At 45.5% G+C, this 27929-nt stretch overlaps 1 protein-coding gene across 1 annotated transcript in view; it reads left to right on the top strand.

Moving 5' to 3' along the window:
- The window catches only part of ARHGEF19 (Rho guanine nucleotide exchange factor 19), a 399335-nt gene that overhangs the window by 197854 nt on the left and 173552 nt on the right, over nucleotides 1-27929 (top strand). The window contains exon 4 of the mRNA XM_086921910.1: nucleotides 14841-14943. Within this exon, the coding sequence (XP_086778036.1) occupies nucleotides 14841-14943 (103 nt within the window). The remainder of the gene's footprint in view (nucleotides 1-14840; nucleotides 14944-27929) is intronic.

Here is a 27929-nt window from a genome sequence, read left to right as displayed (position 1 = left end):
GGGAGGGTTTGAATTAAATCTAGGGGTTGACAGCAATCATCGGTATCTGTTTCGCTGATGGTGATAAGGGTATTATGGTTCTGGGTGTGACCCGGGCAACATTTTTGAGTGAAAATTGGATAGGCCCCCTTAGATGTCATGATTTATGATTTATGTAATATGAAACGGAAAATCCAAAAGTCATCTACAAATGAGATTAGGCACTATACCTTCTATTGAAGGGATGCCAAGAGGGGTGGCCCATCCTCGTCCTTCTCGTGCCGCTGAGGGCCGTAGAGGGCCCGCCCTTTGCCCGTGCTTAGCGCGGCGCGGTCCCGCGCGCGCGTCGCGCGACGCGGAGGGAGCGTCCCTTGATGTAGCGCCTCCGGGCGCGCTCCGGCCGGATGCAGGAAGTGGCAGGAAGTGGCCGCTATGCTCCCTGGGAGCTGTAGTCTCTAGCCGCATGTTGGATTGCGGTGGCGGCGAGACGCAGCGTTTGGGCTCCAGGAGCTAGCTGGCGAGTGGCAGGTAGGTTGCTCTGTGCTCTGTGCCCTGTGCCCCGGCGTTTCTGTCCCCCGCTCCACCGAGGGAGCGTCCCTTGATGTAGCGCCTCCGGGCGCGCTCTGGCCGGATGCAGGAAGTGGCAGGAAGTGGCCGCTATGCTCCCTGGGAGCTGTAGTCTCTAGCCGCGTGTTGGATTGCGGTGGCGGCGAGACGCAGCGTTTGGGCCCCAGGAGCTAGCTGGCGAGTGGCAGGTAGGTTGCTCTGTGCTCTGTGCCCCGGCGTTTCTGTCCCCCGCTCCACCGAGGGAGCGTCCCTTGATGTAGCGCCTCCGGGCGCGCTCTGGCCGGATGCAGGAAGTGGCAGGAAGTGGCCGCTATGCTCCCTGGGAGCTGTAGTCTCTAGCCGGATGTATGTCACTACCACGCGCGCGGTACAACGAAGTACCATTACAACGCAGTTGTAACAACGCAAGTCGTTACAACGACTTGCGTTGGGGGGGGCGCAAATTAAAAAAATATAATTTACTATTCCAACACCAGTCCCCGTGGATAGTAGGGAAGGTGTTGGGATAGTAAATTAAAGGATTTATTATCCTTGAGCGCCACCCAGCGCAATTCGTTGTAACAACTTTCGTTGTTATAACTGCGTGGTAATGGTACTTCGTTGTACCGCGCGCGTTGTAAACGTTGTATACCCTCTAGCCGCGTGTTGGATTGCGGTGGCGGCGAGACGCAGTGTTTGGGCCCCAGGAGCTAGCTGGCGAGTGGCAGGTAGGTTGCTCTGTGCTCTGTGCCCTGTGCCCCGGCGTTTCTGTCCCCCGCTCCACCGAGGGAGCGAGTGGCAGGAAGTGGCGGCTATGCTCCCTGGGAGCTGTAGTCTCTAGCTGCGTGTTGGATTGCGGTGGCGGCGAGACGCAGCGTTTGGGCCCCAGGAGCTAGCTGGCGAGTGGCAGGTAGGTTGCTCTGTGCTCTGTCCCCTGTGCCCCGGCGTTTCTGTCCCCCGCTCCACCGAGGGAGCGTCCCTTGATGTAGCGCCTCCGGGCGCGCTCTGGCCGGATGCAGGAAGTGGCAGGAAGTGGCGGCTATGCTCCCTGGGAGCTGTAGTCTCTAGCTGCGTGTTGGATTGCGGTGGCGGCGAGACGCAGCGTTTGGGCCCCAGGAGCTAGCTGGCGAGTGGCAGGTAGGTTGCTCTGTGCTCTGAGCCCTGTGCCCCGGCGTTTCTGTCCCCTATTAGACCAGCTCTTGTTATTAGACACTGACAGTGAATGTTTATGAAATTCAGCATTATGTAAATATGTACCGTGGTTTTATTGTAGTTTGTGTTTTTATATTTATGTATACTTTTATGATTTCTTTATGGAATCGAAATAAAGTTATTTGAATGACCATACCAGTCTGTCAGTTCGCCCTGACCCACCATCACCTGGGAAGATGAGCTCCCAAATGAGCTATGTAAAAGCTCTCAACATTGGTGGGCCAGTTTACGAGCTGAATATCGCTATCTGTGACATATTAGTTAACTTCCCAAAGTCTTGGACTAACAGCTTTCTTTGTTTTATGTACAAAACAGTATAATAACACAATATGGATGCCTTTAGGCATATTGGCCTTAGCCTAATAAAAGTTGTATCTAAAATAAACACCAGAATTTTCCTGAGCAGCCTTCATAAATGGCTGACGATCAGAAAGAACATAGGGCCAGATGTAGGTCGCCAAATAAAATCGGCCGTTACCGACTGGTATTTGGGATTTGACATGTAGGTGGCCTTAATGTTACAGAATCGGTATATTTACCGATTCGGTAAAATTCGGTATTTACCATTCGGTAATTTGCTATTACCTACATCTAGGCCTATGTAATCTCTCCCATAAAGGTGGGTTACACAGTTGTATTTCGTTCACACACCAAATTTTCAACTTGCGTCAATTGGGTATGAATTATACAGTTCAGCAAGAAGCACAGTCATATGTGGCCTTCTTTGATTTAATACCAGATGACTGAAGCAGGCAATGAACATCTGCTGTGGAAAAAAACTAGCAGCAATTTAAAAACAAATCTTTTCTGGCTTCCATCATAAGAGTGCTTCATGTGTATCCCATAATGCAGGTGTGCTGGAATCCTGTTAGTTTTTTTCTTAGTGCAAATTTGGGCCCATAAAGCCCATGGACGGCAATTCACCAAAATGCCACGGGTAGCGAAAGTGATATCATAAGCCCTCTGACTTTCATTTTCACTCACACAAACACGCTTGCACATACATACACATTCACACATATATACACACACTCTTTCTCTCACATAAACATTCTCTCATTCTCAAGCTAGCACACAAAATACATTTAAAAATATTGTTTTTACTTACCTCAGCTGCTAAGGAAGGTCATATTCCTGCTACTATTTGTACTGCATTTTGTATTAAACTAATATTGAATAATGTAACATTATTCACTATAAGTGTAATAAAAAAATTACACAAAATAAGAAGAGTTGACTTTCAACTGATGTCCATAAGGACGAGCTACTGCTGTGTTCCTGTTACTGATTTTACCATCTCTAAGGCCAGGAGTCGCAAAGACAGTGCCAGGGGTTGCAAGCGGCAAGCCAGTGGTTGCTGCAGTGACCCCATGATGTCCATGATAAAGCGATATATATATATTTTTTTTTTTTTTTAAGTTTTATATAGCGCTGGTTATACCCGGAGGTATCAGAGCGCCTTACATGAGCATCAGATCATAGTTACAGGTTACATTGTTACAAAGGTTACACAGTTCTTAGAGCATGGCAACATAGTTACTTGTAAGGTCGAGATAAACAATAAGCACAAATACATAAGGGGAAAAGCAGGCGAGGTGAGAAATTCAGGGGAGGGGGGTTGGAGCAGGGGAAGTAGACAGATAATGAAGGCGGGAAAGAGAAGGGGAGGGTGAGAGACACAGCATGGGGAGAGGAGGGGAAGGGTGATGGGGACACAAACCGGTAGACGATTCAAGGCAACGTCCAAAGTCCAGTAAGCTGTGATGTCAGGGGAAGTGGTATCCCTTCCCTATCTCTATTGCAAGCGGCTCCCTTTTACGCAGTGGACTCTCTCAGAGGGGTCTCTGAGACTCCAAGGCATACATACTGGATCCTTCCCCAAAAAGGGGAGAGGGAGTGCTTTGGCAAGGGGTGCCATAACATACCTCAATTGTGAGTGGCTCCCTTGGCGCAGTGGACTCACTCAGCGGGTTCGCTGAGACTCCAGAGTATAAATATTGGATCTTTCCCCAACAAGGGGAGAAGGAGTGCTTAGTCAAAAGGGCACAAAGGACAGGTGGGTAGGCAGAGTAGCAGGCAAGGGGAGAGATTCAGGGGAGAGAGGATGGGAGCTAGGGATGAGACAATAAGGAGAGACGAAAAGAAGTCTGCCTAAAGACCGACTGGGTAGGTGACGACCAAGGAGGGAATCCACGGCCCATCTCCCCTATAGCTAAACCAAGTAGCTCCATTGGGCATCAGACAAAATAGTTCAGTCTCAATACATTGAGAGAGGAGGGAATGAGAGACATAAATAGAGGGAGGATGCTGTAGGAGACGACAGGAGTCGACAGGAGAGACGAAAGGAAGTGCAACAGTGTGGTTCAAAAATATGCCAGAAAAAGATCAACAAGTAAATATTAAATCAAACAGTCAGCAATATATTAGGGGAGGAGAGAAAGGAGAGAGAAAGTAGTGGGGGGTAGGGGAGGAGAGAGAGTGAGGATAAGGGAAGAGACAACCGTAGAGACGGAAGGAAGTCTGTCTAAAGACCGACTGGGTAGGTGACGACCAAGGAGGGAATCCACGGCCCATCTCCCCTATAGCTAAACCAGGTAGCTCCATCGGGCATCAGACAAAATAGATCAGTCTCAAGTGGCGAGGGAAGAGGTTCACAGAAAAATAGGGTGGGGACAAAGGTCAAGGGCATTTGAAGGCAGAGGACAGAAGCTGGAAAGAGTAGGAGCGGAGAGGGGGAGGGTTGGGGGAGGGGGAAGGTAAGGTCAGGAGAGACGCGGGCGCGTTAGCCCGAAGTCCGGCTGGGTAGGTGATAGTCAAAGGAGGGAGCCTAAAGTCAATCTCCCCCGTAGCTAACGAGGTAGCTCCACCGGGCATCATACAAAAAGTATGCAGGTGGCCCCTAAATTCATATGCCCCAAGTCCAGCAGTAGAGCTCCAGTCTGAACTCATACAGCACTCGCGGTCAGCAGAATACCAGGGCATCAATATTGCATAGGGGGAAGGGCCCAAGTCATGCAGTACAGTGTGCCTTGCAGCCTGCACATCACCCCACCTCCGTGCTCTTACAGTGATGCCAGTGTCCCATCAAGAACTCCTCTTCCCCTCTTCAGAAGTTAAAATCTGACGTTGTGGGCTGGCTCAGGCTACCGCTTTCACCACTTGGGCGCGCAGCTCTTTTTAAAATGATGTCCTTACCGCGATTTCTATATGCGCTGCAGAATACGTTTAATGTTATTCCGGCGAGTTATTTTCGGGAGGTGGAGAGTTTGCAGAGACGATTGATCTGGGATGGGTGCTCGCGTATTGCCCTCGCCAAGCTCACGCTTCCTTGGTACGACGGAGGTATAGCACTTCCGGATATCAGGCGATATTATTGGGCATCTCAGGAGCGATTAATCATGGAATGTATGGACCAGCCTCTAACCCTGCATTCGACATGGATAAGTACTTGTTACCGGGTGGGGACTATAACAGGGCCCTTTATCCCAAAGCAGCGGGAAGGGAACTCTCGGGACCCACCAAGATAGAGGTACGAGTGTGGCATGATGCAAATGCGGCAACGGGATGGAGGGATCGACTGACCCGTGCGACTCCGCTTTATGCGTCTGAAAGACTGGGTTGCCTGTGGAAGACGAAAGGATTTGAAAAGTGGGATATGATTGGTATTAGTAGGGTGAGTGATCTATGGGTCAAGGGTAAAATCAAGACCTTCAAGGCACTGAAGGTAGAGTATGAGCTGAGTGATAGGGAATTCTTCTGTTTCCTGTAGGTATTGACATCCCCGAATCCTCCCCACTAGACGATCGGGTGCTTGACGGCCACGTGCCCGACAGCACTATTTCTTTGATATATAAGAAACTGATTAATAATCGAACGGATCTGTTGGTGCGGCTCAGGGAGGTTTGGACCAGCGACGGTTTGGAGTTGGATGACGAGGACTGGCAGTCGGCGCTATCCTCACCGAAGGAAGTCGCGATTCCGACCCGTCTCCGTCTCGTTCAACTTAAAATCCTACATTGGATATATGTCACTGGCCCGCGCTTGATTCATATGGGTTATTCAGTGGATGGGTTATGTAAGCGTGGTTGTGGACTGGTTGGAACCTTCCTCGATGTAATTTGGGAGTGCCCGGGGGTGGTGGCGTTCTGGAATCGTGTACATGCTGTGATGGAAAGAGTCACGGGTGGCAGTGTTGCCCGAAGCAAGGCATTGCCTGTTGAATGTCTGGGAACCGAATGACTATGACGTGGCACAGATGCAGTGGGCGACCCTTGGGAATATGATTGCTAAGAGAGACATCGCGCAGTTGTGGGGTTCCCAGCGGCCGCCCACGGTCTTGGCATGGAAGGAGAACATGGACTGGTGTATGTTCAGGGAGAAGACGGTGTATGTGGCACTGGGTAGACCCAGGAAATGGAATAAAATTTGGAGCCAATGGAACTCCTACCGTGGAAATGTATGCACGCCTCCATTCGTGGAGACCCCAAAGGTTCCCCTTTCCCCCTGACCCGGCATTCCAAATCTTGTGTAGCTTTCATGATCACAGATCTTGTTTCCTCATGGTCCCCCCCCTTGCATCAATGATGTTTGTATTATATTGTACTGCAGTTTCACAACTGAGGCTCGTCCACAAATCAATACATTTAAATAACGCAAAGCACATTAGGTTCCACAAGAAAGAGTGAATAATCTTTCAAATCATAAAGGTTTATTACAGATTAGCAGCCAACAAAGTCAAAATCATCAAATTAGTATTATTCACTACTCATTATATTAATGCATTGGTTACTATGAAGTTCAAATCAATCAACTCATATATGTGAGAGGACAAACTAGTATAAAGTCGCCTCAAAATAACAGTCACGTAAAATCAGTTCTCCCATAAAGAGTACCCCATGTTGTCTCAAAAGTGGACCAAACAAGTCTGAACTGTAACTTACTGTGCACTAGTTTATATCTGACATTGTGAACATTTACTGCACCTACACATTATTCCCATAAAACGATCCAATCAGGTTAAAGTGTAAATATGCAGTTTTGAGCTCAATAGTTTCCCAGAATCCTCCACAACACAGCTTCTCTAAGCGTCCTTCAAACTTACAACTATCTGCAGCAAAACGAGATACATTGGACCATCCTGTACTCAGATGGTGTACAGTTGCATCCAGTTAGGACGTTCTACAGTTATCATGTAATGGACAACACTTCACATTGGAAAGAGAGCAAAGGCACATCGTGTTTGTTATTTGGGACTTACGCTTCTCTTAGAAATAAAATGCATGAAACAAGGTGGCACCTTAAACTCAGGCCTACATTAGCTATGGCCAATCAAAACCCTGAATAATACACAGTTACTAGCACTGTTTACATGTTAATGTTGATATGATGCAATACATTTAATAAGGCAAAATACATTCTGTCCCAGTGGCAAATTCACATCATTTTCTATGATGGAGGCAGCGATGCCGCCATCTTTCTGAACGAACCACCTGATACATTAATATGCCACATCAGCAGTACCAGTAAAATAAAAGGAACACAGATTCATGGTAAGTTAAATAGTGGTAGAGTCGAAACTGGGCCTTTTGAAATGTTTCAAAGTTTGTCGCGCTCCTTCAGTAGTACATATAGCTTATATAGGGGTTGGCGGTGGTGGGGGTGGGCAGGGGTGGCCTGACCCATTTCGTTGATCTGTGCCCACTAGCCAAGGCCACCTTCAGTGTCCATGGCCAACTAAGTTCAGGCGGATCACCAGCAGCTCTGAGCTGTTGCAGCCAAGATGGAGAGCACCGGAATCCAAGCAGCTGTTGGCGCCTCTTGCTGTCACTGTTAGTCTTTGTCCCTAAATCACTCGGAGAAATTGAGATATCACTGGAGAGGAGGGTTCACAAGAGGGACCCAAGGTTTCTTGCCATCTTCTCAGAGGCGAGAGTATCAGGAGTCACTGACTTGGATTGTCTTTCCTGCGCAGCATGGCAGTGCTGCAGGGAAACTGCCTCTTTAATCGAAATTATAGCCCCTTCCTCCAGGTTCCCCACGTTTATATGAATCTCTGTCGTTAATACAGCTGTCACAGGCATACATGGACTTTTATTTCTTGTTAATTTTACATTTCACTTTAAGCACACATCTACTTGTGCTATTCTACACAAAATGTCACTGACAGAATAGTATGTGCAACAATATCAGAATACAAAAATATTGTGGAAAAAACTTTGTAAAAAATATTGTGAGCCTATGCTTATGTTTTAAAAAAAATAATACATTACCTTAAAGTAGTGTATTTAAAACATTGAACTCTTTAAATATAATATAATTTAGAATAATTTAGATATATATATTTTAAAGTTAAAGTTAGAGGTGCTGCTCGAGGTGGTGTGTTGAACTATGGACTCTGGGGCATTTTCGAGGTGACGGGACTGCGAGGACCAGCAGCCTGTGTTGCTTGCAGCTGTGTGCCTCTTCCCGCCCTCCCACGCCGGGACTTTAAAAAGCTACTCGCGGACCCCGCTCTGCGGGAGCCGCTCGAGGTGGTGTGTTGAACTCTGGGGCATTTTCAAAGTGACGGGACTGCGAGGACCAGCAGCCCGTGTTGCTTGCATCTGTGTGCCTCTTCCCGCCCTCCCACGCCGGGACTTTAAAAAGCTACTCGCGGCTCCCGCTCCGCAGGATCCGCTCGAGGTGGTGTGTTGAACTCTAGACTCTGGGGCATTTTCGAAGTGACGGGACTGCGAGGACCAGCAGCCCGTGGTGCTTGCAGCTGTGTGCCTCCTCCCGCCCTTCCACGCCGGGACTTTAAAAAGCTACTCGCGGCCCGCTCCGCGGGAGCCGCTCGAGGTGGTGTGTTGAACTCTGGACTCAGGGGCATTTTCGAAGTGACGGGACTGCGAGGACCAGCAGTCTGTGTTGCTTGCAGTTGTGTGCCTCTTCCCGTCCCTCCCACTTGCTTCTATTTCCTTGTCCGTGCACTCCGCTGCGCGAAACGCACGCGGGCGCGCGCCGGGCGGGCCCGTTTAAGCCCGGAGGAGACCGGACCGGGCCACCCCTCTTTCATCTGGCTTCTTCCATAGTCTCATCATCGTGACCCACTGTAAGTACTTGCCTGAATCTCGAGTGGTGATAGAACAATGTTGTTCGGTGAAGCCAAACTCCTGTGGACTCTGGACTGGTGGCCACTAGATCATGGCCCAGTCCCTGAGCCCAAACAGGTAGTAAAAAACCTGGGAGTGCGATTAGATCAGGATCTCTCATTGAAACAACATGGCAACCACGTGGTGGGTTCCTGCTTCCACATCATTGGCCTGCTACGGAAAGTGTTCCCATTGCTTCCTGACTCTACTAGAAGGACTCTGGTACAGGCACTGGTCCTGAGCCGATTAGATTTCTGTAATGGCCTGCTACTGTCTGCAAATGAAGGAGTAATGGCAAGACTCCAGGTGGTTCAGAACACCGCTGCCCGCCTAGTATTGAACGCCCCTCCTCGAACCCCTTCTAAACCCCTGCTGGAGAAATTACATTGGCTATCAGTCAAACAGAGGGCCAAATTCAAAATATGCTGCATAATACACAAAAGCCTAAATGGACTTGGGCCAACATACTTGGCAAATAAATTCATCCTCTATGTCCTTACCCGCTCCCTTAGGTCAAGTGAGCAAGGCCTGCTCTGTGTACTCAGGGCTAAGAAAGCCAGACATGGGACCAGAGCTTTATCTGTGGCAGGACCCTCCTTATGGAACAGCCTCCCCAAGTCTCTCAATGCAGAGAGCACTTCCCTTTCAGAAAGCAACTTAAAACTTTCCTATTTCAAAGTCAGAATGCTTCTTAGCTGGTTGCCCCCCTATTTATGCTGTGGCTGTCAAAGGCGCGGAGATACTCCTCCGGGAGTCGAGTCTAGCGCGGTACAAACTCGCAAATAAATAAATAAATGTCAGGGCGCGAAAGTAGGAGCAAGACAGCGATCGCGAGTGGATATGTAACAGGGACGCTTGATAATTTCATCATCAGAGCAAACTCAGTTATTGACCATGAAATAATTCTATTGGAACGCCGCCTCTCGCAAGACCTTGCTTTAGCTAAAAGATCCTCTTTGGGCTACCTCACAAATGCTCGAACACCAGAGCTTACTTTGCGCCCTACTATTACTGAAGTCCCCATAACTGTACATGCTCCTGAAACCCCTCAGGACCAGGGTCACACGTCTCTAGCGGATGGGTCTCAACTATCAGCAGTAATAGAGTCTACCGCAGTGTCAACAGTGGATAGTTCTCCTGAAAGACCAAACACCAAGCAGCTGCGGGGGAGACGCGAGGGGGCGATACCGAAGAGGAAGGGAGGGCCGGCTGCTGCCGCTGGTGGCAGGAAGCCCAAAATCGCTAAACGCACATGTAATAGTGATACAACTCCCAAGGGCCAGGGCCCCGGGCTTTTGAAGGTAATGGATAAAAATGGCTCACTACCGCAGACTGTAAACCCTCCTGGAGAGGTCAACCTCATGAATGCAACTGTTACAACGGAGGATCCTTCTCTTGAAAAACTGGGCACCTTACTAAGATCTTCTCTCCAGCCATTTGAAGACAGACTAGTGCAGATTGAGCAGCGGTTGGCCAAGATTGAAAAAGCATCGTTAGAGACTGTGGTCCGTATAAAGTCTAGTGTGCAGTCTCTGGGTAACGCAGATACGAACACTGTTCAGGGGGGGATTGTACCACAAAAATCTGTACTGTCACTAGCACTACAACCTCTTAGTGCACCTATCATTATGCCAGCGGCGCCTGTGTCTCCACTTGTTAACACACCAACAGGGGTCAATGCTGCAAAGCCAAAGGAGGACTGTCAGGTCCTACCCGATGTGGGCTCCTCTGAGGAAACTAGAATCGACCTGCCCCCAGAATCCAGCCCGTATCTGGTAGTCCTAGCGGGGGTTCCCGAACTAAGCAACGCCAGTAGGGAATCTTAAATCTCTAAAAAACAAAGTCTCTGATTGGCTTAACAAAAATAGACCGCTCCCCAGCCACATTACCAGTGAAATCTTGATGGTGCGTAGGCTCTCCTGGGTTGGGCATAGGCTAAAAACCATAAAGGGCGACTGTGTGTTGGTTAATTTTAAGGACCCACGGACCAAGGGGCATATCTGTCATTGGATGCATGATATTCATGGGTCAACTATTCAACCCCTCCCATTGTCATATTTCTATCCCCCGCCCCATATATCAGGCAGGGAGGGTGAATGGACCCGAGTAGAACACCGGGGAGTGGGCAGGGTCGATAGAGGGCGGCTTGCTCAACCACATGTATCTAGTGACATACACACTCAACATAGGTACAGTTGCCTGGAAATGGTGGATTGACTGCAGCATAGATGCCATGGTATTAACGGTAACTCTAGAAGTACGAGCAACATACACCATGAGGGATCCAAGGAACTAGCTAGCAACCAAATTAACCTGCGACTCCCCAGAACCCTACTTGCCTAATCTAGGTACAATCATAGTTAGTAGTGCTGACCCACCTGGGAGAACTGTGACAAGTGGCACATTGGACTCTTCCCAGACATGTCCGAGTGTAGGTGCCCAAACGGGGAGTGGAGACATCAGGCCCAATGGCACAAATCTGAGCTCCGTGACAATATTATCCTGGAATGTTGCAAGCTTACCTAATAAAATGGCTTGCCCTGAGTGTGGTTCCTTGGTGGACAAGAGTGACATTTGCCTCTTTCAAGAGACCTGGGCTCGTGATGAACAACTTCGTGTAAGATATGCTGCATTCCATGTACCTGCCCGATGGGGGGGGGGGGAGGGGCGACCGTCAGGAGGCCTCACCATCCGTGTCGGCGCTCATCTGGGCTGTACTGCGGAGACTTTGCCCACCCATTCAGACGATGTCCAGTGCGTAGTGCTGGAATGGCCAAATGTTTTTAAGCTTGCCCTCGTGAACGTCTACTCTCGACCTGTAAGCATAGCCAGTAAGTCGAGCACCATTGATGAGTTGTTGCGTTTTCTGCACACTCTCTCTGGCGAAATCCATCTCCTGGTGGGGGGTGACCTGAACTGCCATTTTGAGCCTCTAATTGGGTTGAATGAGGGTGTTCTTATGGAAGAGGATGGTCACTGGGCTATTCCAGCAAGTCAATCGCCATCCCCAAAGACCTGGTCCCCCCTAGCAATACAGATCACGGCCCTAACTTTGAACCACTCTATCAGGGCCTGTAATGGCCGTACGCCTTCAGATATACCAGCAAAGTCTACCTTTAATAAAATGGGACAGAAGTCTCGCCTCGACTATATTATGGTTGAGACGCGGCTATGGTCCAAGGTCATTGATTTTAAGGTAAACAGTGGAGTAGAGAGTGACCATAATGCTTTAAGTCTGGAGTTGGCTTTTCCTGGCCCAGGTGAAAATGGTTTGGTAAATCACGAGGCCCTAGGAGAAAGGGCTATATTGTCAAACGACAGACGCAGGGTTAGATGGGAAAAAATTGCGGCAAACCCAGAAGAAGTTTGCAACATATATAATATAATTGTACCCTTGCTTGAGGAGCTGGATGTTTTGAATATACAACCCCTCCTTCTGATTTTAATGATAAAATGCAGGCACTCAATATGGATATAGTATCCAATTTAGCTGAGGTTTTTAATCCACAGGTGGCTAATAGGAGAAAAAGGGCTGCTGGCATCTTCATGGTATAATGCTGTATGCAGAAAGGCGAAGACTAAGCTAGTTCAGGCCCTGAAGCTCGGGCAGTAATAAACCCCAGATTAGAGTTTTGAGACAAGAGTATAAAGAGGTAATGAAACACGCAAATCAGGAGTGGGATCAAGAAAAGTGGACCAGCCTACCCGACCCCCTTAAATCAAGGGAAGTGCGGAGATTTTGGTCGATAGTCAATGTCGGTTGTGGAGAACCGAGATCGGCTATCGAACCAAATATTGATTTTTAAGAAGGGCTCTCCTCTGCTCCCAGTCAACTACAGGCCCATTAGCCTTATCGATGTCCCGCAAAAAATGTTTGCGTGGCTCATCTTAGACCGCCTGCAGGACTGGATTGAGGAGCATGCAATCCTCAGTCCGTATCAAGCGGGGTTTAGGAGGAACACTTCCACGACAGATCAAATCTTTCGCCTAATTCTACTATTCTGGAAAACGGTAAATATAGAGGGTGGTAGCCTCTATATGGTGTTTGTGGACCTCCGCTCTGCTTTTGACCTAGTGCCCCGGGGGAAATTGTGGACTGTGCTCCAAGAATTGGGCATTCCGCCCCAACTTTTAACCATTTTGATGAGGCTCCATGCGGAGAATTTCGTGCAGGTTAGATATGGGAAGAATGGGGCGCTGTCTTCCAAGTTCCCTGTTGGCAGGGGGGTAAGGCAGGGGTGCGTATTGGCACCTTTCCTGTTCTGCCTATACGTCAACGGGGTAATCGCCCATCTAGACGGTGTTCTCCATAATGATGCCCCAAGGCTGGCAGGCAGCAGGGTGCCAACGATCATGTTCGCAGACGACACCCTGCTGCTCTCCAAGTCTCCTATGGGGCTACAGCGCATACTGGACGGCTTCGATGACTTTTGCAGAGGTCGTGGTTTGGAGATCAATGCTGGTAAAACGAAATTTATGATCTTCAACCCACCTGTAACCACCTGGCCGAATCCTAGCTTAGGCCCAGTCAGATTAGAAAGGGTGACGACCTTCGATTATTTGGGGGTCACCATTAATGAAAACCTGTCATGGGGCCCCCAACAAATAACGTCACAAATGAAACTGGCCCAGCTTGCTGGTGGAATACTTAAGCTTTCCAATTCATCTACCTATAAACCAGTTAGTCCCCCTCTGGAGATCTACAAAACACAGGCAAGAGGTGCAATTCTCTATGGTGGGGAGCTGTGGGGAAACTCGTGTAGGCCTGAAACTGTTAAAACTGAAAATACATTTATTGGACAGCTGTTGGCACTCCCACAAAGTACTCCGTTACTCCCTCTAAGGCTTGACCTGGGGCTGAGATCTATTGAAGATGAACTGGCGCTTAAACCCCTTAGGTTCTGGCGTAGACTCTGGGTAACGCCAGAGCTGTGTAACTGTAGGCTAGAACCCAAGGAAATACTAACTTATCCTAGTGCAGCCAAAATTCCCTGGCTCATGTTCATAAGGAGGGAACTTGTAAGAGTGGGATTACCCGCCTTGTGGCATGATCCTGAGAGGAGTTGCAAAGAGGTTTCGCGCAAGTCGCTTACCAGGATTTTAGTGGATAATCAACTTACTGCTGCTTTGTCTGACACCCGTGCCGGCACCCTAACTAACTCTTTTTTAACAATTAAAGTTTCTTATTTAGTTGAGGATTTCATGGATGATATCTACTCTATTGTAGCCAGGAAACTTTATCTTCAATGGAGATATGGCACTCTACCTCTAAGAGCCTTTACTAGTAAATGGTAAGTTAATGCACACAAGAACTGTCCTGGATGTAGCTGTGACACAGAAAATGAACTCCACGTTCTCTTCTTTTTTCCAGCTTACAGCAAATCCAGGAAGTACTGACTCTTACCACTTTGTAGAAATTTGGGCTTTGTACAGTGAATGCATGCTTTTAGAATTTTAAAAACTTATATGAATAGGTATATTGTATTTGCTGTTTCCCAATATCTGGCAGCTATGTGGCATAAGCGTAGGCTCTTGACCCTTAATGAATGATACTTATTTATTGGTAGGGTCTGCCACAATGAAATTATGTATTATCCTAGTGCGTATGTTTTTGATTAGTCTCTCTGTTTGCACTAATGAACTGTATCATCATCCGTGAATGTTGTTTTATTGTTTTGTACTCTTTTATGGCAAAATGCGCCGAAATAAAGATTTTATGAAATGAAATGAAAATATTTGAAAGTTATATATATTTATGATTTTGATGAAACTTTGAAACTTTCTGTGAACTTCTGAGAAAGAAAAAGTTACAATTTTGCCAGAAGTTTGAATTCAGTGATATACAGTTGGCATTACATGTGCGGTGCGTTTAGTGATGAGATATAGGTGAAAGATATGAAGGTGGGGTTGCAACAAGAAGGGTTAGGGTCAGTGTGCATAACATTTTTCCTTTTCTGTATTCTCATTCTGTAGGTAAACCGGTAGTCGTTCAGCGCAGGTGTAACAGCACTGGACTCGATAGTCCCCAAAACCAGACTGCACTGCTACCTGGCGAGGATGAGAAAAGCGAGCATAGGTAAGGACTGCAGGACAATGACAGTGAAGTGGATCTTGCAGGAGGTATAACAGAAGTTTACACTGCATAGGTAATGTGCCTGCAGCGATATTGTGAAGGGGGCACAGTGTCATTTTCTGGCCAGTTCTCTTGGTCCTACAGAACTTCTTACCTAATGTGCAAACTTTGGACCAGACATTGCTTGATTCTCCAGGAACCCCAAGAACTATGAATAAGGCATTTTCATTGCCAAGGCTTCTGCTCGTAGTGGGTATTAATTTATTTTATTTATTAAGTTTTATATAGCGTGACCATGACCCGAGAGGGTATCGGAGTTTAATTGAAGGGGAGGTAAGAGATAGGTGTGAGATCAAGAACCTGTAACATATATGAGCGAGGTACAAACATAGAGGATTAACAAATTAATAAACTTGACCTCCATAAGAAGTCAGCAATAAAGTAGACAAAATCAGCAAATTAATAACAGACAGGAATAAAATTAATAGAACAAAAGGTGTGTTCTAAGGGCAAAATCTTGTTCATCAGAATTTTGTATTCTTGCAAGCCCACTACCAATCATGCATTGGTAGTTGGCTTGCAAGGATTGCTCTTGATGGATTTGGAAACTAAGATACAGTTAATAGATAGACAGCTAACAATAAATACAATGTCCGGTCAGTGCTAAGAGTTGTATGTACTTACAAATGTCAGTAGTCCAGTAAAGTGCAGTAACCGTCAGTTATGTCTGTGCATCAATACAGCTCAAGTGTAGCACAGCATATATCAAGCATAGGGGATGCAGGTATGTTCATAATTTGCAGTGGATCCTAAGTGCTGTATGTGTATTTGACATGAGCAGTTTAGGGTGAGTATCTTCACAGACTAAGGCCCTCATTACGAGTTAATGGAATTATTCGTTTTTTGTTTTGTTTTTTTGTTCTCATTCGCCTTGAGAAAACAAAGAACATACTCTGGGGCCACCCTTGAATTAGCACCAGCCAGAGATCTTTGTTTTGAGCCAAGGTTGGAACACTTACACAAAACTCCTCCTTCCGTGGTTTACTCAATCCACCATGGCCAACTGTGAGACAACCACTGGAGTAGTGAAGTAATATCATATAAAGGTATAATCATATGACCATATTCAAATCAAAAGATTTTAACCAATTTTTGCACGGAGACCAAAAATCATTCCTCTTATCTCCGATGCCCCATCTAGCCGGATTGTATACTTTACAGAATGAATACAATCTACCTTAGTCGTGGAACATTTTTTTATCCAGCTTTTTACAAATCTCTCCACAAGAAAGAAGCATCAAATAAAAGACCAGCTTTCTTGCATTGGCTGATAAAAACTCATATTGTGCTGGGACCTCAAAAAATACAAAGACTGTGCTTACCTGAAGTCCCCTACCAAGTATCACAATAATACAGTAACTCACATCTGCCCAGAAGCACTGGATCTCGGGGCACTCCAAGAACATGTGGATATCATCCACCTTTCTTGACAGCATTTTGGGCATCCCGGCTTAACACCATTCCCCAGTTTGGACATCCTTAGGGGTGTCTAGTAGGCCCTGTGAAGACAAAAAATGTGGTTCCTCCTTAAATTTGCGGCACGCACCGTGGAGTACAGAATGTTACAAGATACTTGCCATAAGTCTTCTAACTGCTTACCCGGCAAGCTCTTTCCCCGCAGGTCCTTTGGTAATCTAAAATCGTCATCCGATAGGTCCACCGTAAGCCAATACCAGTTATCCAGTTACTTTTTTATTGGACATAGCCGACCATCAAAGACTCCAGTTCATTCGAGGAACCAATGTCCACCCCAGGAGAATGATACCAGCTTTTAATTTGAAGATATTTGAACCGGTAACCTGTTGTTGGTAATCTCCTGCCACTTATCCCAGGGAACCAAACTTCCATTCTCGACTACCTGTTCCCATCTCAACACCCCTGCCTCCCTCAAAGAAACAGCCAGGCTATCCTTAGCCCACTCTGGGGAACCAGGAGCGTCTTAAATTGGTGCAAGCCCACTATAATAGCTACGTTTTATCTCTTTTCTGATCCTGTACCACGTAACTGCAAAGTAGTGTAGTGTCTTGAGACACACCTTTTAAAAAAATCTAGGATCTCCGAATTTGTAGATAAAACCTTGCTCACCCCCTTCACCTCTAATAACATCACCCTAAACATTTTCCCGATGTCTGATTCGCCCGGTTCATTCAGGAGCATCTTCCCATTTTTAACAGGAAAACCCCGGCATAATAGAACAGGTCTGGTAAGCACAGCCCCCCTTATCCTTCTTCCTTCAAACCTTTTTCCATGCAATCCGTACACCTTTTGAGGCCCAAATAAAACTGCTGATCTTGGCCTGCACCTTTTTAAACCACTCTTCCTTAAAAACCAAGGGGATATTCTGGAATAAGAAAGTACGTTTCGGAAAGATAAACATTTTTACAAGGTTCACTCTTCTGATGATTGCAACGGTAAATGAGACCAACTTAATAGTAATTTACAAACTTCCTTACTGGCTTTTGGAAATTAACCTCCGGGATTTTTCGATACTTTGTGTAATCCTAATCCATAGATATCTCATTTCCCTTTTAATGCACCCTTGCTGTAAATTTATATTCCAGCCAGTAAACAGAAAAGGTTCCCTTGAGTAGGGTGTTCAATTGAACAACTTAGATCACCAAGCAATTAGCACAATTCGTATATAAAGTCAAAAAATCACAGTTTATTAATTACACAATATATTCAAAAGAATAAGTGGACAGTAGCACCACTATACACAAGTAAAACCAACTAAAAAATGACAATAATAATAAAAGTACATGGAAATTCAAAATTGACCAGCAAAATTGATACAAATAAGGGGGACAGACAACAGTAAGACATCCAATTGTACAATACAAGGTGTATATTCAAACTCTATCTGACACCCATGTGTTATGCACCGTCTTATAATGTATCAACACAGGTGTCCGAGTTGAAGAAATATACTTGGAAATGCGTCAACGCGTTTCGGTGGTAGGTTTGGTTTTAAGCCACCCTTATCAAGACACTACGTTCTGTCTGTCGTATTTCTGGGGTCAATGGGATCACCCTTAAGAATATTCTTTGGATATAGTCAAATGAGGTTCAGTTGGGACGTGGTATTTTCTAGGATTGCTGGGTTTGCTTCTTTTTCTGTTTTTCTCTCCTATATATGCATGGCCCGCTTCAATTATTTATTGGGGATCCTGAAAATGGGCGTGTGGTATCTTAAACAGTGTTCCTCGTCCAATGACGTCTTTTATCTTTAAAAATTAAGGAACCAGGGGCGCTTTCGTCATGTCCTCCCGGTGGAAACAATCGTTTCACTGTTCTGCCGTAGAGGACTGCCTGCTTCTCTGGTTCCGTTCTGTTTATTTCAGGCCATTATCTCAGTTTTTTGTTCATTCACTTCATAGCTTGAAATGCGCCCAAATTGAGAGGTCAGATCATATACTAATGGAACTGAGATGTGCCAACTGGAAGTGTAAATCATTAAATCATCCACATACAGGCCTACCTTTCTCTCCCACCTCCTATACCTAAAGGAAGTATTCCTTATTTTTTTTTACAGCTAGGGGTTCAATATATAGATTAAATATAAGAGGGGACAGCGGGCACCTTTGTCTAGTCCCCCTTGAGATTTTAAATGGCCTAGAAAGGTTTCCATTTACCAGAACCCTAGCTATTGTTTTTTTGTAAATCAGTTCTATGGTTTGCAAAAATTCTCGCCCAAATTAGATAACCTTAGTATTTTCTGGAGATAGGGCCAGTTCACGCTATCGAAGACCTTAGTGGCGTCCAAAGTAATAATTGCTAGAGGAACTTTGTGGACAGTAGCTATGTCTATTGCCCCAATTAGATTGTATGTTGGGTCCTGGATCCCCCTTCCCCTGACAAAACCTTTCTGATCCTCATGCAAGAGATCCCCCACCACCCCATTTTAACCTTTCTGCTGGTATTTTTGCAAATATTTTATAGTCGCAATTCAGTAACAAGATGGCCTGTAGGAGTCTCATTCTAAGATGCTGTCATCTCGCTTCCTTTTTCGAAAATAACCGAAAACAGTCTCACTATTACTGGTATGAGAAACTCCCCCAATCTTTTATATATCTCGGTAGGTAGTCCATCCGGACCTGCTGCTTTGCCTGATTTCCCTGCCATGATTGCCTTCCTAATCTCACTCTCTGTAATAGTGCTGTTGATGATTTCACCATTAGATTCATTGATTTTGTGGGGGACACCCTGACCCAGCCAACCCTACACATCTTCCTCCGTAACTACCAATTTCTCCTAATATACCTTCTCGAAGTAGTTTTGAAAAGCCTCTTCTATTTCATCCCTAGTCGTAAGAGATTTTCCTGACGCCTCACATCCAGCTTCTTTTATAAAGCCTGATCATTCTTCATTTTCCAAGCTAAAAGTTTTCCACACCCTTCTCCGTATTCAAAATCGGTGAGTTTGCTTGCTTGCCATCTTTTCTGTAAACTCTCTTCAACTACCCCTGCAAGATCCATCCTAAGGGCTTGGAGAAAGATTTGTAGCGGCCCCTGCCCCTGCTCTACCCCAGTCGCTGATAACTGCTGTTCGAATCGCTGAATATTACATTCTATTTCCCCTGCCTCAGATCTATACTTCTTACTTTTATTTGATTGAATAGAAGTTATCTTTCCCCTCAGAAAGGCTTTGTGTGCATCCCAACAATGCACAATGGGGCGCTGTCCATGTTAACCACAAAAAACTCCTGGGATTCTAAGCCTAGCTTCTCAATTACTGACTCATTCAATAATATGGTGCTGTCCATTGTCCATTTCCACTGTATTGAAATTTTAGATAGAGCTAATACTAGATTTACTGCAGAGTGATCTGACAGATGCGCTCTAAATGCCTAATTTCTTGCACCCAATCCTTTTTCTCTTGATCAATCAAAAAGAAGTAAATTCTTGATTGTTGACCATCTTTTTTGTTGTTAAATATGAAGTTCTTCATGGCACCCATTTTTTCTCTCCATATGTCAAACCACCTAACTGTTTAATATTGTTTTTTATTAAAGACTGCATCCTACTATGTGTTACTGCTCTGCTCTTAGATGAGCGGTCCAACTTCCCATCTAGCACCACTTTAAATTCACCTGCTAAGATAACTGGGTCTGCGAAATTTAACAGCTCCGCCAGCAGGCCACTAAATGGACTAGGGTATTCTATATTTGGACCATAATATCCAACTAGAGTATAAATCTGGTGGTAACACCTTAATTTGGCAATGGCCCATCTGCCCACCCTATACACTCTGCTTTCCTTTATCGTAATATACGGGTTCTTTTTTACCAAGATTGCCACCCCATTTATAGTTAGCTGTTGAGTGGTGTAAATAACCTCTTGAACCTAACCTCTAGACTTAAAAATATCTCTCATTTCCAAGTTAGTCAAATGAGTTTCCTGTAAAATATAATCTGGACTGGGACAGCTTTCAAATATTGAAGAAAAAAAAATTCCCGCCTGTATTTGACTCATAGCCCATTCACGTTCCATGATAAAATATCAATCCAGGCACTCAGGCCAACACTCATCTCTTCGACCATTAACTGAGAGGTGCAAAAAAACATAGTTGGGCGAAGAGGACATATTTTTTTATATTTTCTCCCACTGCTCCCCACCCTGTAACCCCTACCCTTCCCGAGACTCCTAAACCCCCTACCCCGGAGAACCCTCCTTCTACCTCCTCCTTGGCCTAGTCCTATGGGGCCCCCCCCACAGTCATGAGAATACATAACACCTTACTATATTGTGCCGCTGGAGCTTTTTGCTTCTCTACGTGTGCTCACAAAATCACCTAAAATAAAACATAGAAAACAGAAAAAAAACTTAGAAAGGGACAGAAAGTGTATGGGGGGAATGTAATAATTGCCCCTACCCCAAATCCTCTCTAACTCATCCCTGCGTCTGATATGGACTTCATGAATTCCGCACATCTTCCACACATCGAATGTTCTGCATTTTGTACTTATGCATCACACGCAAAGTAGCAGGGAATTTCAATTGCACCGTAGCGTCTAATTTCCTTAACGGGTCAAGCAGTTTACCTAACTCCCATTGCTTATTTGCCGTGCTCTGTGACACATCAGACCTTCTCTCAAAACAAATGCAATCCGCGATTATCGTCTTAATTTTTAGGGCCTTAGTGAGGATTTCTTCCTTCATTTTATACGTATGGAAGTGGACCAGGATTTTCCTAGGTTTTGTTTTATTTGCGGTTAACCTGAAAGGATCTCTGTGAACCCTCTGGATGTCATTCATAAGTTCTTGTTCTGCGCAGTCTACTTGGGTCCCTGCTTTGATCAGTTTTGCCACAAACAATTTTACATTATCCCCCTCTGCCCCCTCAGGTACTCTTAACAAACGACGGTTGTTCCTTCTTTCGTTGTTTTCCAAAGATTCTAGTTTTTCTTGAATACCCATTCTGTTACCCCTTAGGAAAATGATCTCTTTCTTATTAGCCTCAGTTTGGAGGGTCAGTTCTCTCACTGAAGTTTCCAACACCAAAATCCTGGCTGTGAGATCATCCAATTTCTTTTCTAGCTTATCACAAGCTGATCTGATCTCCATTTGATTCAACTCGGAGGTCTCAAATCTGCTCCTGACTTCAGTTGTTAATAGTTGAATCAAGTCAGCGACTGATTGGGATGATGATTGAATTGAGGGTAAGGCCGCCAGCTTGATTCCCGGAGCCCGCTCAGACTGCTTGTTCAGATCACCTTATACTATTAGTCCAGTCTCTAAACCTCCCTCTCCATCTGCCTGAGGGGACGGGGGGGAGGGTGCATGCCTGTGGCTGAGATCGAACTTTCCTCCTCCAACCTCTGGGTACAAGGAGTAGCCACCTCTAGGGACTGTGGATCATCCGCCAAAGCTTTGAACCTATTTGGGCTTACGATAACCTCCCCCTCTAGGGACTGCGAGATGTTGATCAGAGAGGAAATAACAGTTTTTTTTAGTATTAGAGTTTTTGGTAACACCTTAAAGAAAGTTCGCAGTGAGGGAGTGATTTTTAGGTTCTGCAATTGAGTATCTACTTTTTTCTTCCTAGATTTCCCTCTCCTGGGATTAACCCAGTCCATACCAGAATAACCCCTTCTCTCCCTCGAACAGTTCTTCCTCTTGCCATCAGATTATCCTTTATCTGCTTTTTAGAGGGAACGTTACCTCCTCTTCCTCTACTATGCCTCTGGTTGTTAGGACCCCATACGACATTTCTCCCTCCTTATTGGGCTTCCAACCGGCACTCTCAGCTTTCTCTGCACTCCTTTCCAGCTTGTTAGAAGAAGAGCCTACCGACCGCTCTTGTGCTGCTTCTGCCACAGTTTCCCCGAACGGAGATCCGAGCCACTGCCTTTCGCCCTCTGCCGAGCCTCAGTGCCGCTCGAGTCCAGTGGGAGTCCCGTCCGGGTAATCCCACGGCTGCCGTCATTGCCGTAATCGGACTCGTAGATGCGAAACACAAAGGAGGGGCCGCACCTCCTATCAACCTCAGTGCACGTTAGGCATTCTTCTCATCTTCAATTTTGAAAAAAAAACACAGTTACACCCTAGCAGGGAGCTCACAACTCCAGGAGCCTCCACGACTTGCTACTAGCCGGCCGCCATGTTCTCCACTCGAGTTGATGGAATTTGTTGTATGGTTATCTTTGATTCCAGACGGTATACATGCATTGAATTCTTCATATGTTTTACCCCAGAAACAGTGAATAGCTGCTCAGACTCAGAGAACCTGGCACTTTTCCACTTTCAGTATTTGGAAAGTGTCTGCGGGAGGGTTGTGGAAGGGGCCTGGCTGGGTGGCCTGGGCTGGCCTCTGTTGGTCCATGGGGAGCATTGTGTGCTCCATCCATGCTGCTGCAGGTGTCGGGCAGGGACTATGCTGTACAGATTCCCCCTGCAGCAGCAAAGTCAGGCCCAGTATTATTGCATCTGGAGTTTGTAGACCTGACAGTTCTGGGACGGAGAGACTTGTACTTCCGAGTACCTTAATTTCTACAGATGTTATCCCTCCTGTTCAAACACCCTTACTCATAATGAGGGCCCTAGTTGGATCAGTTTGTTTGCGACCAATCAGTTATGTTGTTCAGTGTGCAGAAACTTGCTGTCAGAGAACCAAATGGGTGTTTCGCAATCCGTGGTTATAACTGATGCTCAATGTGCACCTCATTCATGCTGGATACAGGTATTTTGCACTCGATGAAAATTGACACATCACAGTCAAGACAGCAAAACCTGGCATGCAGGTAAAAAGGCCTGGGCCCCATGACTAACAATCTCTGGGCTCTGCTCTCTCTGTGGGTTCTCGCTAAGACCGAGTCATGTCACTGCCCTCAGGAGAATGCCGGGACAAGGAGCAGAGCTATCAATTGCAAGACAAAAATCTATTCCAATGCATCCAGGGGTTCAAAGTGGGTGCCCCATAGTTTGTCCCATTCTGTTTCACGATAAAGTGTGACAATGTTTCCAGTTTTACACCCAAACCATGACCACGTACCAAGTTTAAGAAGCGCTGTAGAAGTAAAGGGACACCAGGCTCCAAGTGCAAAGCCGCAGCAATGATTGAAGTGTCTACTGCCAGTGCAATGGTCTTTTGCCACCTTAGCTAAGTCTAATTTTATGACCCTATTCTTCTACCAATGCTGACATATTTGATATTTTAACAGCCGCATAGTGGACTCTGCTGTGAAACTCTACGTAACTCACAGTAGCATCAGTATTACAAATGGCCCTGGGGAACAAACATGAGAACTAGATTTAGACAAGGTCTACTTCAGCCTCTCTCAATTTCCACAGTGATTTGAAGAAAATAGTGCTATGTGCATGACTAGTATTTACATGCGCAGGTAGCCCCTTCCTTCTCAGCGGCTCACACAACCCCTACAGCTTTACAGTCAAACGAATTACATACCTGCTTCCAACCTTGAAAAACTCATGCGACACTACCCCTCCCTGACATGCAGTTTAATCCTGTGCAACATTGACTGGTCTCCACAAAATGCAGTGTTGATGCTTCAGATGATCATAGACATACACACAAAAAGAGTAAGCTGAACTTATCTTAAGTGTGAGGTTGCTGGTCTGAGAGACAAGGTTCATACTGTTAAACACGCTGCTCTGTTACTTTGACAGACAGATAAGACCCGCAGGGTGGCAGAACTCTTGAACCATTGGGAATAGGGTAGGAGCTGAAGGTGAGAACTGTGGGTGAAGAAACTATATACATTGGGAAGGAAGGGTGTCCAAGGGATGATACAGGGCGAGATGCACAGAAGGACAGAAGTGTGGCAGGAATGTCGTACCATGAAACTTAATTGTATAACTTTTTAAGCCATCTTAAGATTCACCAGGATATGAAAATAGGCAGTATTGGGTTCAACTGTCATTTTGAAGGCTTATGAGTCTTATGATGTTGTCAACATTATGATTCCTTGAAGTTTCCATTTTGAAGGGAATGGTTTTTACCCAGTGCTTAATTTGTACCTAAAGCTCTGCTCAGAAACCAGCGGCTGGTGCTTTTAAATGTCCACGCACAGACACAAACGCTGCCTATTCTTTTAAAAAAAATCTTTTTATTATCGTAACACAGCAGAAACACATCTTACATTATCATTATTACGTACACAACCAAACACCACCACCTCCCACCAAAAGGCATCCCCAATGAGCCTTGCCGGGATATTGCCCTCTTTACCCACAGTCGTCCCAATAATTTCTTTAAATGGTCTCTAAGTTGGCTGGAGACAAAGGTGTTTCACCGAGAGGAGGCGTACATGGGTTCTCCCTAAATTCGTTCCATTTATTCAAAATGTTTCCCCTTTTTTTTAGGGCATCCTCTTTTTACATAGACAGTTTTCTGCGCCACCATGCACCAGTCCATGTCTCTTTATCAATCGGAAAGCGTAGGTGGGAGGGCAGATCCCCAGTGGTACGCTATGTTTCTTTTCGCCAGCATAAAAACCAGGGTAACCCAAGTTTGGTCCTATTGTACCAGGTTTGTATCCTCCCACACATTTAACAGGCATCCCTTGGGCGATAGTATAAATTCATCTCCCACTACCCTCGACATACATGACCCAATCTTGCGCCAGTAATCCTTAATCACCCGACATGTCCATAATATATGGAAAAACGCCCCCCTTCTCCACATCCTCTGTTACAGGTTGCTTCTGCCCTGCTTCCCATTTTCACAAGTGTGGTGCAGGAAATGTATACCCAATGCAGTATTTGAAGCCAGACTAATCTGAACAGGGCCGTGATTGCTACTTCCCTCGGGAAGGCTAATGCAAGGCTGCCTATTCTTGAACTGAATGGCTTGTCTGTCCATTATCAGAATCTCCCTGCCCCTTTACCTCACTCGTTCAGGTTCCTGCTTTCTCCCTTTGCGACTGCTTTTTCCGTCTTTCTCTTCCTACTTCTCTCCCATTTGTGTGTTTTTCTCTCTGTTGCTCATGGTTATTATCTGATGAGGAAAAATAAGCAAGAGTCCCCAAAATGAGTACCGGTTGGCCCCACCGGCAGTCACCATCTCAATTAAGCACTGTTTTTACCAAACAATTAAGGAATTTCAAGTCTGCAGCCATCCTGAATATACCCAACATCTTGGGGAGCATGAAGTCAATTGAATACACCTCTGATCTAATTTGTGATACCGGAACTTATAGGATTGTTTGTTTCTTAAGAGACTATGGCCCTTAATATGATGTTGGACGGACACTGTATCAGTCTTTAACCGCCCGAACAAAGATCGGCTGGTACGACCTCGCAATTTGGATGCGACTGCCCGTAGGGCGGTCAGAAACATCCATTTCATTAGGGCAGCTTGTGAGGTGGGTGGAAAAGGCCTGCAGCACAATAACAATAATGAAATGGAGTTTTGTAAACGGGGGCACCTTAGGTGCCCCCAAACCCCATAGAAGAGGGCCAGGATAACCCTGCTAGGAGCCCTCAAAGTAATTTTCCGACCACATTTACATGTTGGAAAGGCCGACATGGAAAGGATGTTGGAAAATAACATCATAATTCTGATGGCGGAGCTGCCGTCATTAGGGGATTATGGTGTTTTCCGATGCACCGACAGGCCCTTTGTGCCTGTTGGAAGTACGCAGACGGCCCCTCCACCTGATGCCTCCAACTGCCTCAGCGTAATGTGGTGGGCGGAAAGCAGGGGCAGATGTTGGTGGGTCATAGGTGTCGGACCCACCAACATCGTAATCAGCGCCTATCTTTTGAAAGATTGCTAGTAGTCTCTTGGGCAGGCAATGTATCCATTGTATTGTTCGGACTCCAGAGGATGAGGAAGAAGTGGAGAACTTGATGTTGCATCCTGATCTGATCACTTGGAGAACCTAGGTGTCCTAAGTTGATTGCTTCCAGGTTGTTATGAAATGTTGAAGGTGTCCTTCTACTGTAAACTTGTGGCCAGTGTTGCTACACATGACCACTTTTACTTCCTAGTAGAAGATGGTTGCTATTTCTTAGGACATCGATAACTGTATCAGAGTCAGAGTCAAAAATACTTTATTCGATTATTTTAAAATCATAAAAGTATACTACAAATACAATTATACAAAAATACACAAACATACACAAATCAACAATACAATTCAATTCGATAACTGTATCCTTTTCCTTTAAATGTAGGAGACGGGTACTGACATTGCTGTCTTCAAGAGGATGATGGGAAAAAAACGATTTCCCATTGCTAGCAGTGGAGAAGAAAGACTTTTGCTTCCTGGAAGAGGAAGAATGTTTTTCTCCTCAAACAGTTTATGCATTTTATCTTCAAATTCTGCTATGAAAGCATATGCCGTTCTCAAACGGCAGATGAAGAACTATTGACGTTAGTGCTGTATCTGTATGCCAGTTTACTAGAAATAGATCATAATGTGCCGCAATGTAAGTTGCACTTGCTATGGCTGAGGCTTGAAACACAACTGATGTCTGATAGAAGTTCAGTTTTGCATTCCATCCCTTTTAATGAAGTATGACCCTCTACAGCCTTGAATAATTCATTGACCTCTGTGATGCGCAATTGAGCTGAATATGCCGCATAAATACCAGCTCATAGAGCCAAATAAACTCTGATATACACTTTAATTAAAGCAGAGTCAATGTTTTTGTCTGCTGAATCTTTCAAAATTGCACCTTCAGACATAGATCTGTAGCCTACCAAGCTGACCACCAAAGTTCCTACAGATACTGAGCCATACAGTCAAGTATCCATATCCACCAGTGGATGTAGGTGGGTCATGAAGCAATACATATTAATTGTGTTCATGTTCTTGCATTTTCCTAGGACCCCATGCAGATAAATAGGAAGGCCCAGCTGTGTGAGAGTGTTGGAGATGACGTAATAGGGTGTCAGTTGAAGTCCCAGGAACATCCATATATGGAAAACTCATATACCCTCTTATATGCTAAAAACTCCCAGGAAAAGATCCTTCCCAATGTATCTGTCCTGTTGTTTTTCTACTGTCACATTTGTACCCTCATGATTCGAATCAGAAGAAATTCGAGAGTATCTTCTCTTAGAAATTATTTCTTCATTGTCATGGGTAACAGACTTTTGAGTCTGACCTATGATATTTCATCATGAACTTTGGCTTTTTCTCATAAAGAAGAAGGAGACCTTGCATGGGTTGAAGATGACTCCACATGAAGCTTCTTCCTCGATTGCTTGCCCATTTTAAGCTTATTATTATTATTATTAATTAATTTTATACAGCGCAACAGCTACCCGAAGGTTTCCCGGCGCTAAGAACGCTAAAGACATGAAAAAAGGAACAAATAACTAATGCAGGTAAAATCTATTGATTTAAAAGCCGATTTTTAAGTCCTTGTGGAACTTCTGATTCTGTGGTTCAATACGAAGCAGGAAAGGCATAGAGTTCCAAAGTGTTGGAGCCAGATGGGAGAAAGAACGTCCCCCCATTC

The sequence above is a fragment of the Lissotriton vulgaris genome, chromosome 5 (assembly GCF_964263255.1).
Source record: "Lissotriton vulgaris chromosome 5, aLisVul1.2, whole genome shotgun sequence".
In the NCBI taxonomy this organism is placed as follows: Eukaryota; Metazoa; Chordata; class Amphibia; order Caudata; family Salamandridae; genus Lissotriton; species Lissotriton vulgaris.
This window is presented reverse-complemented; position numbering and strand designations above follow the sequence as displayed.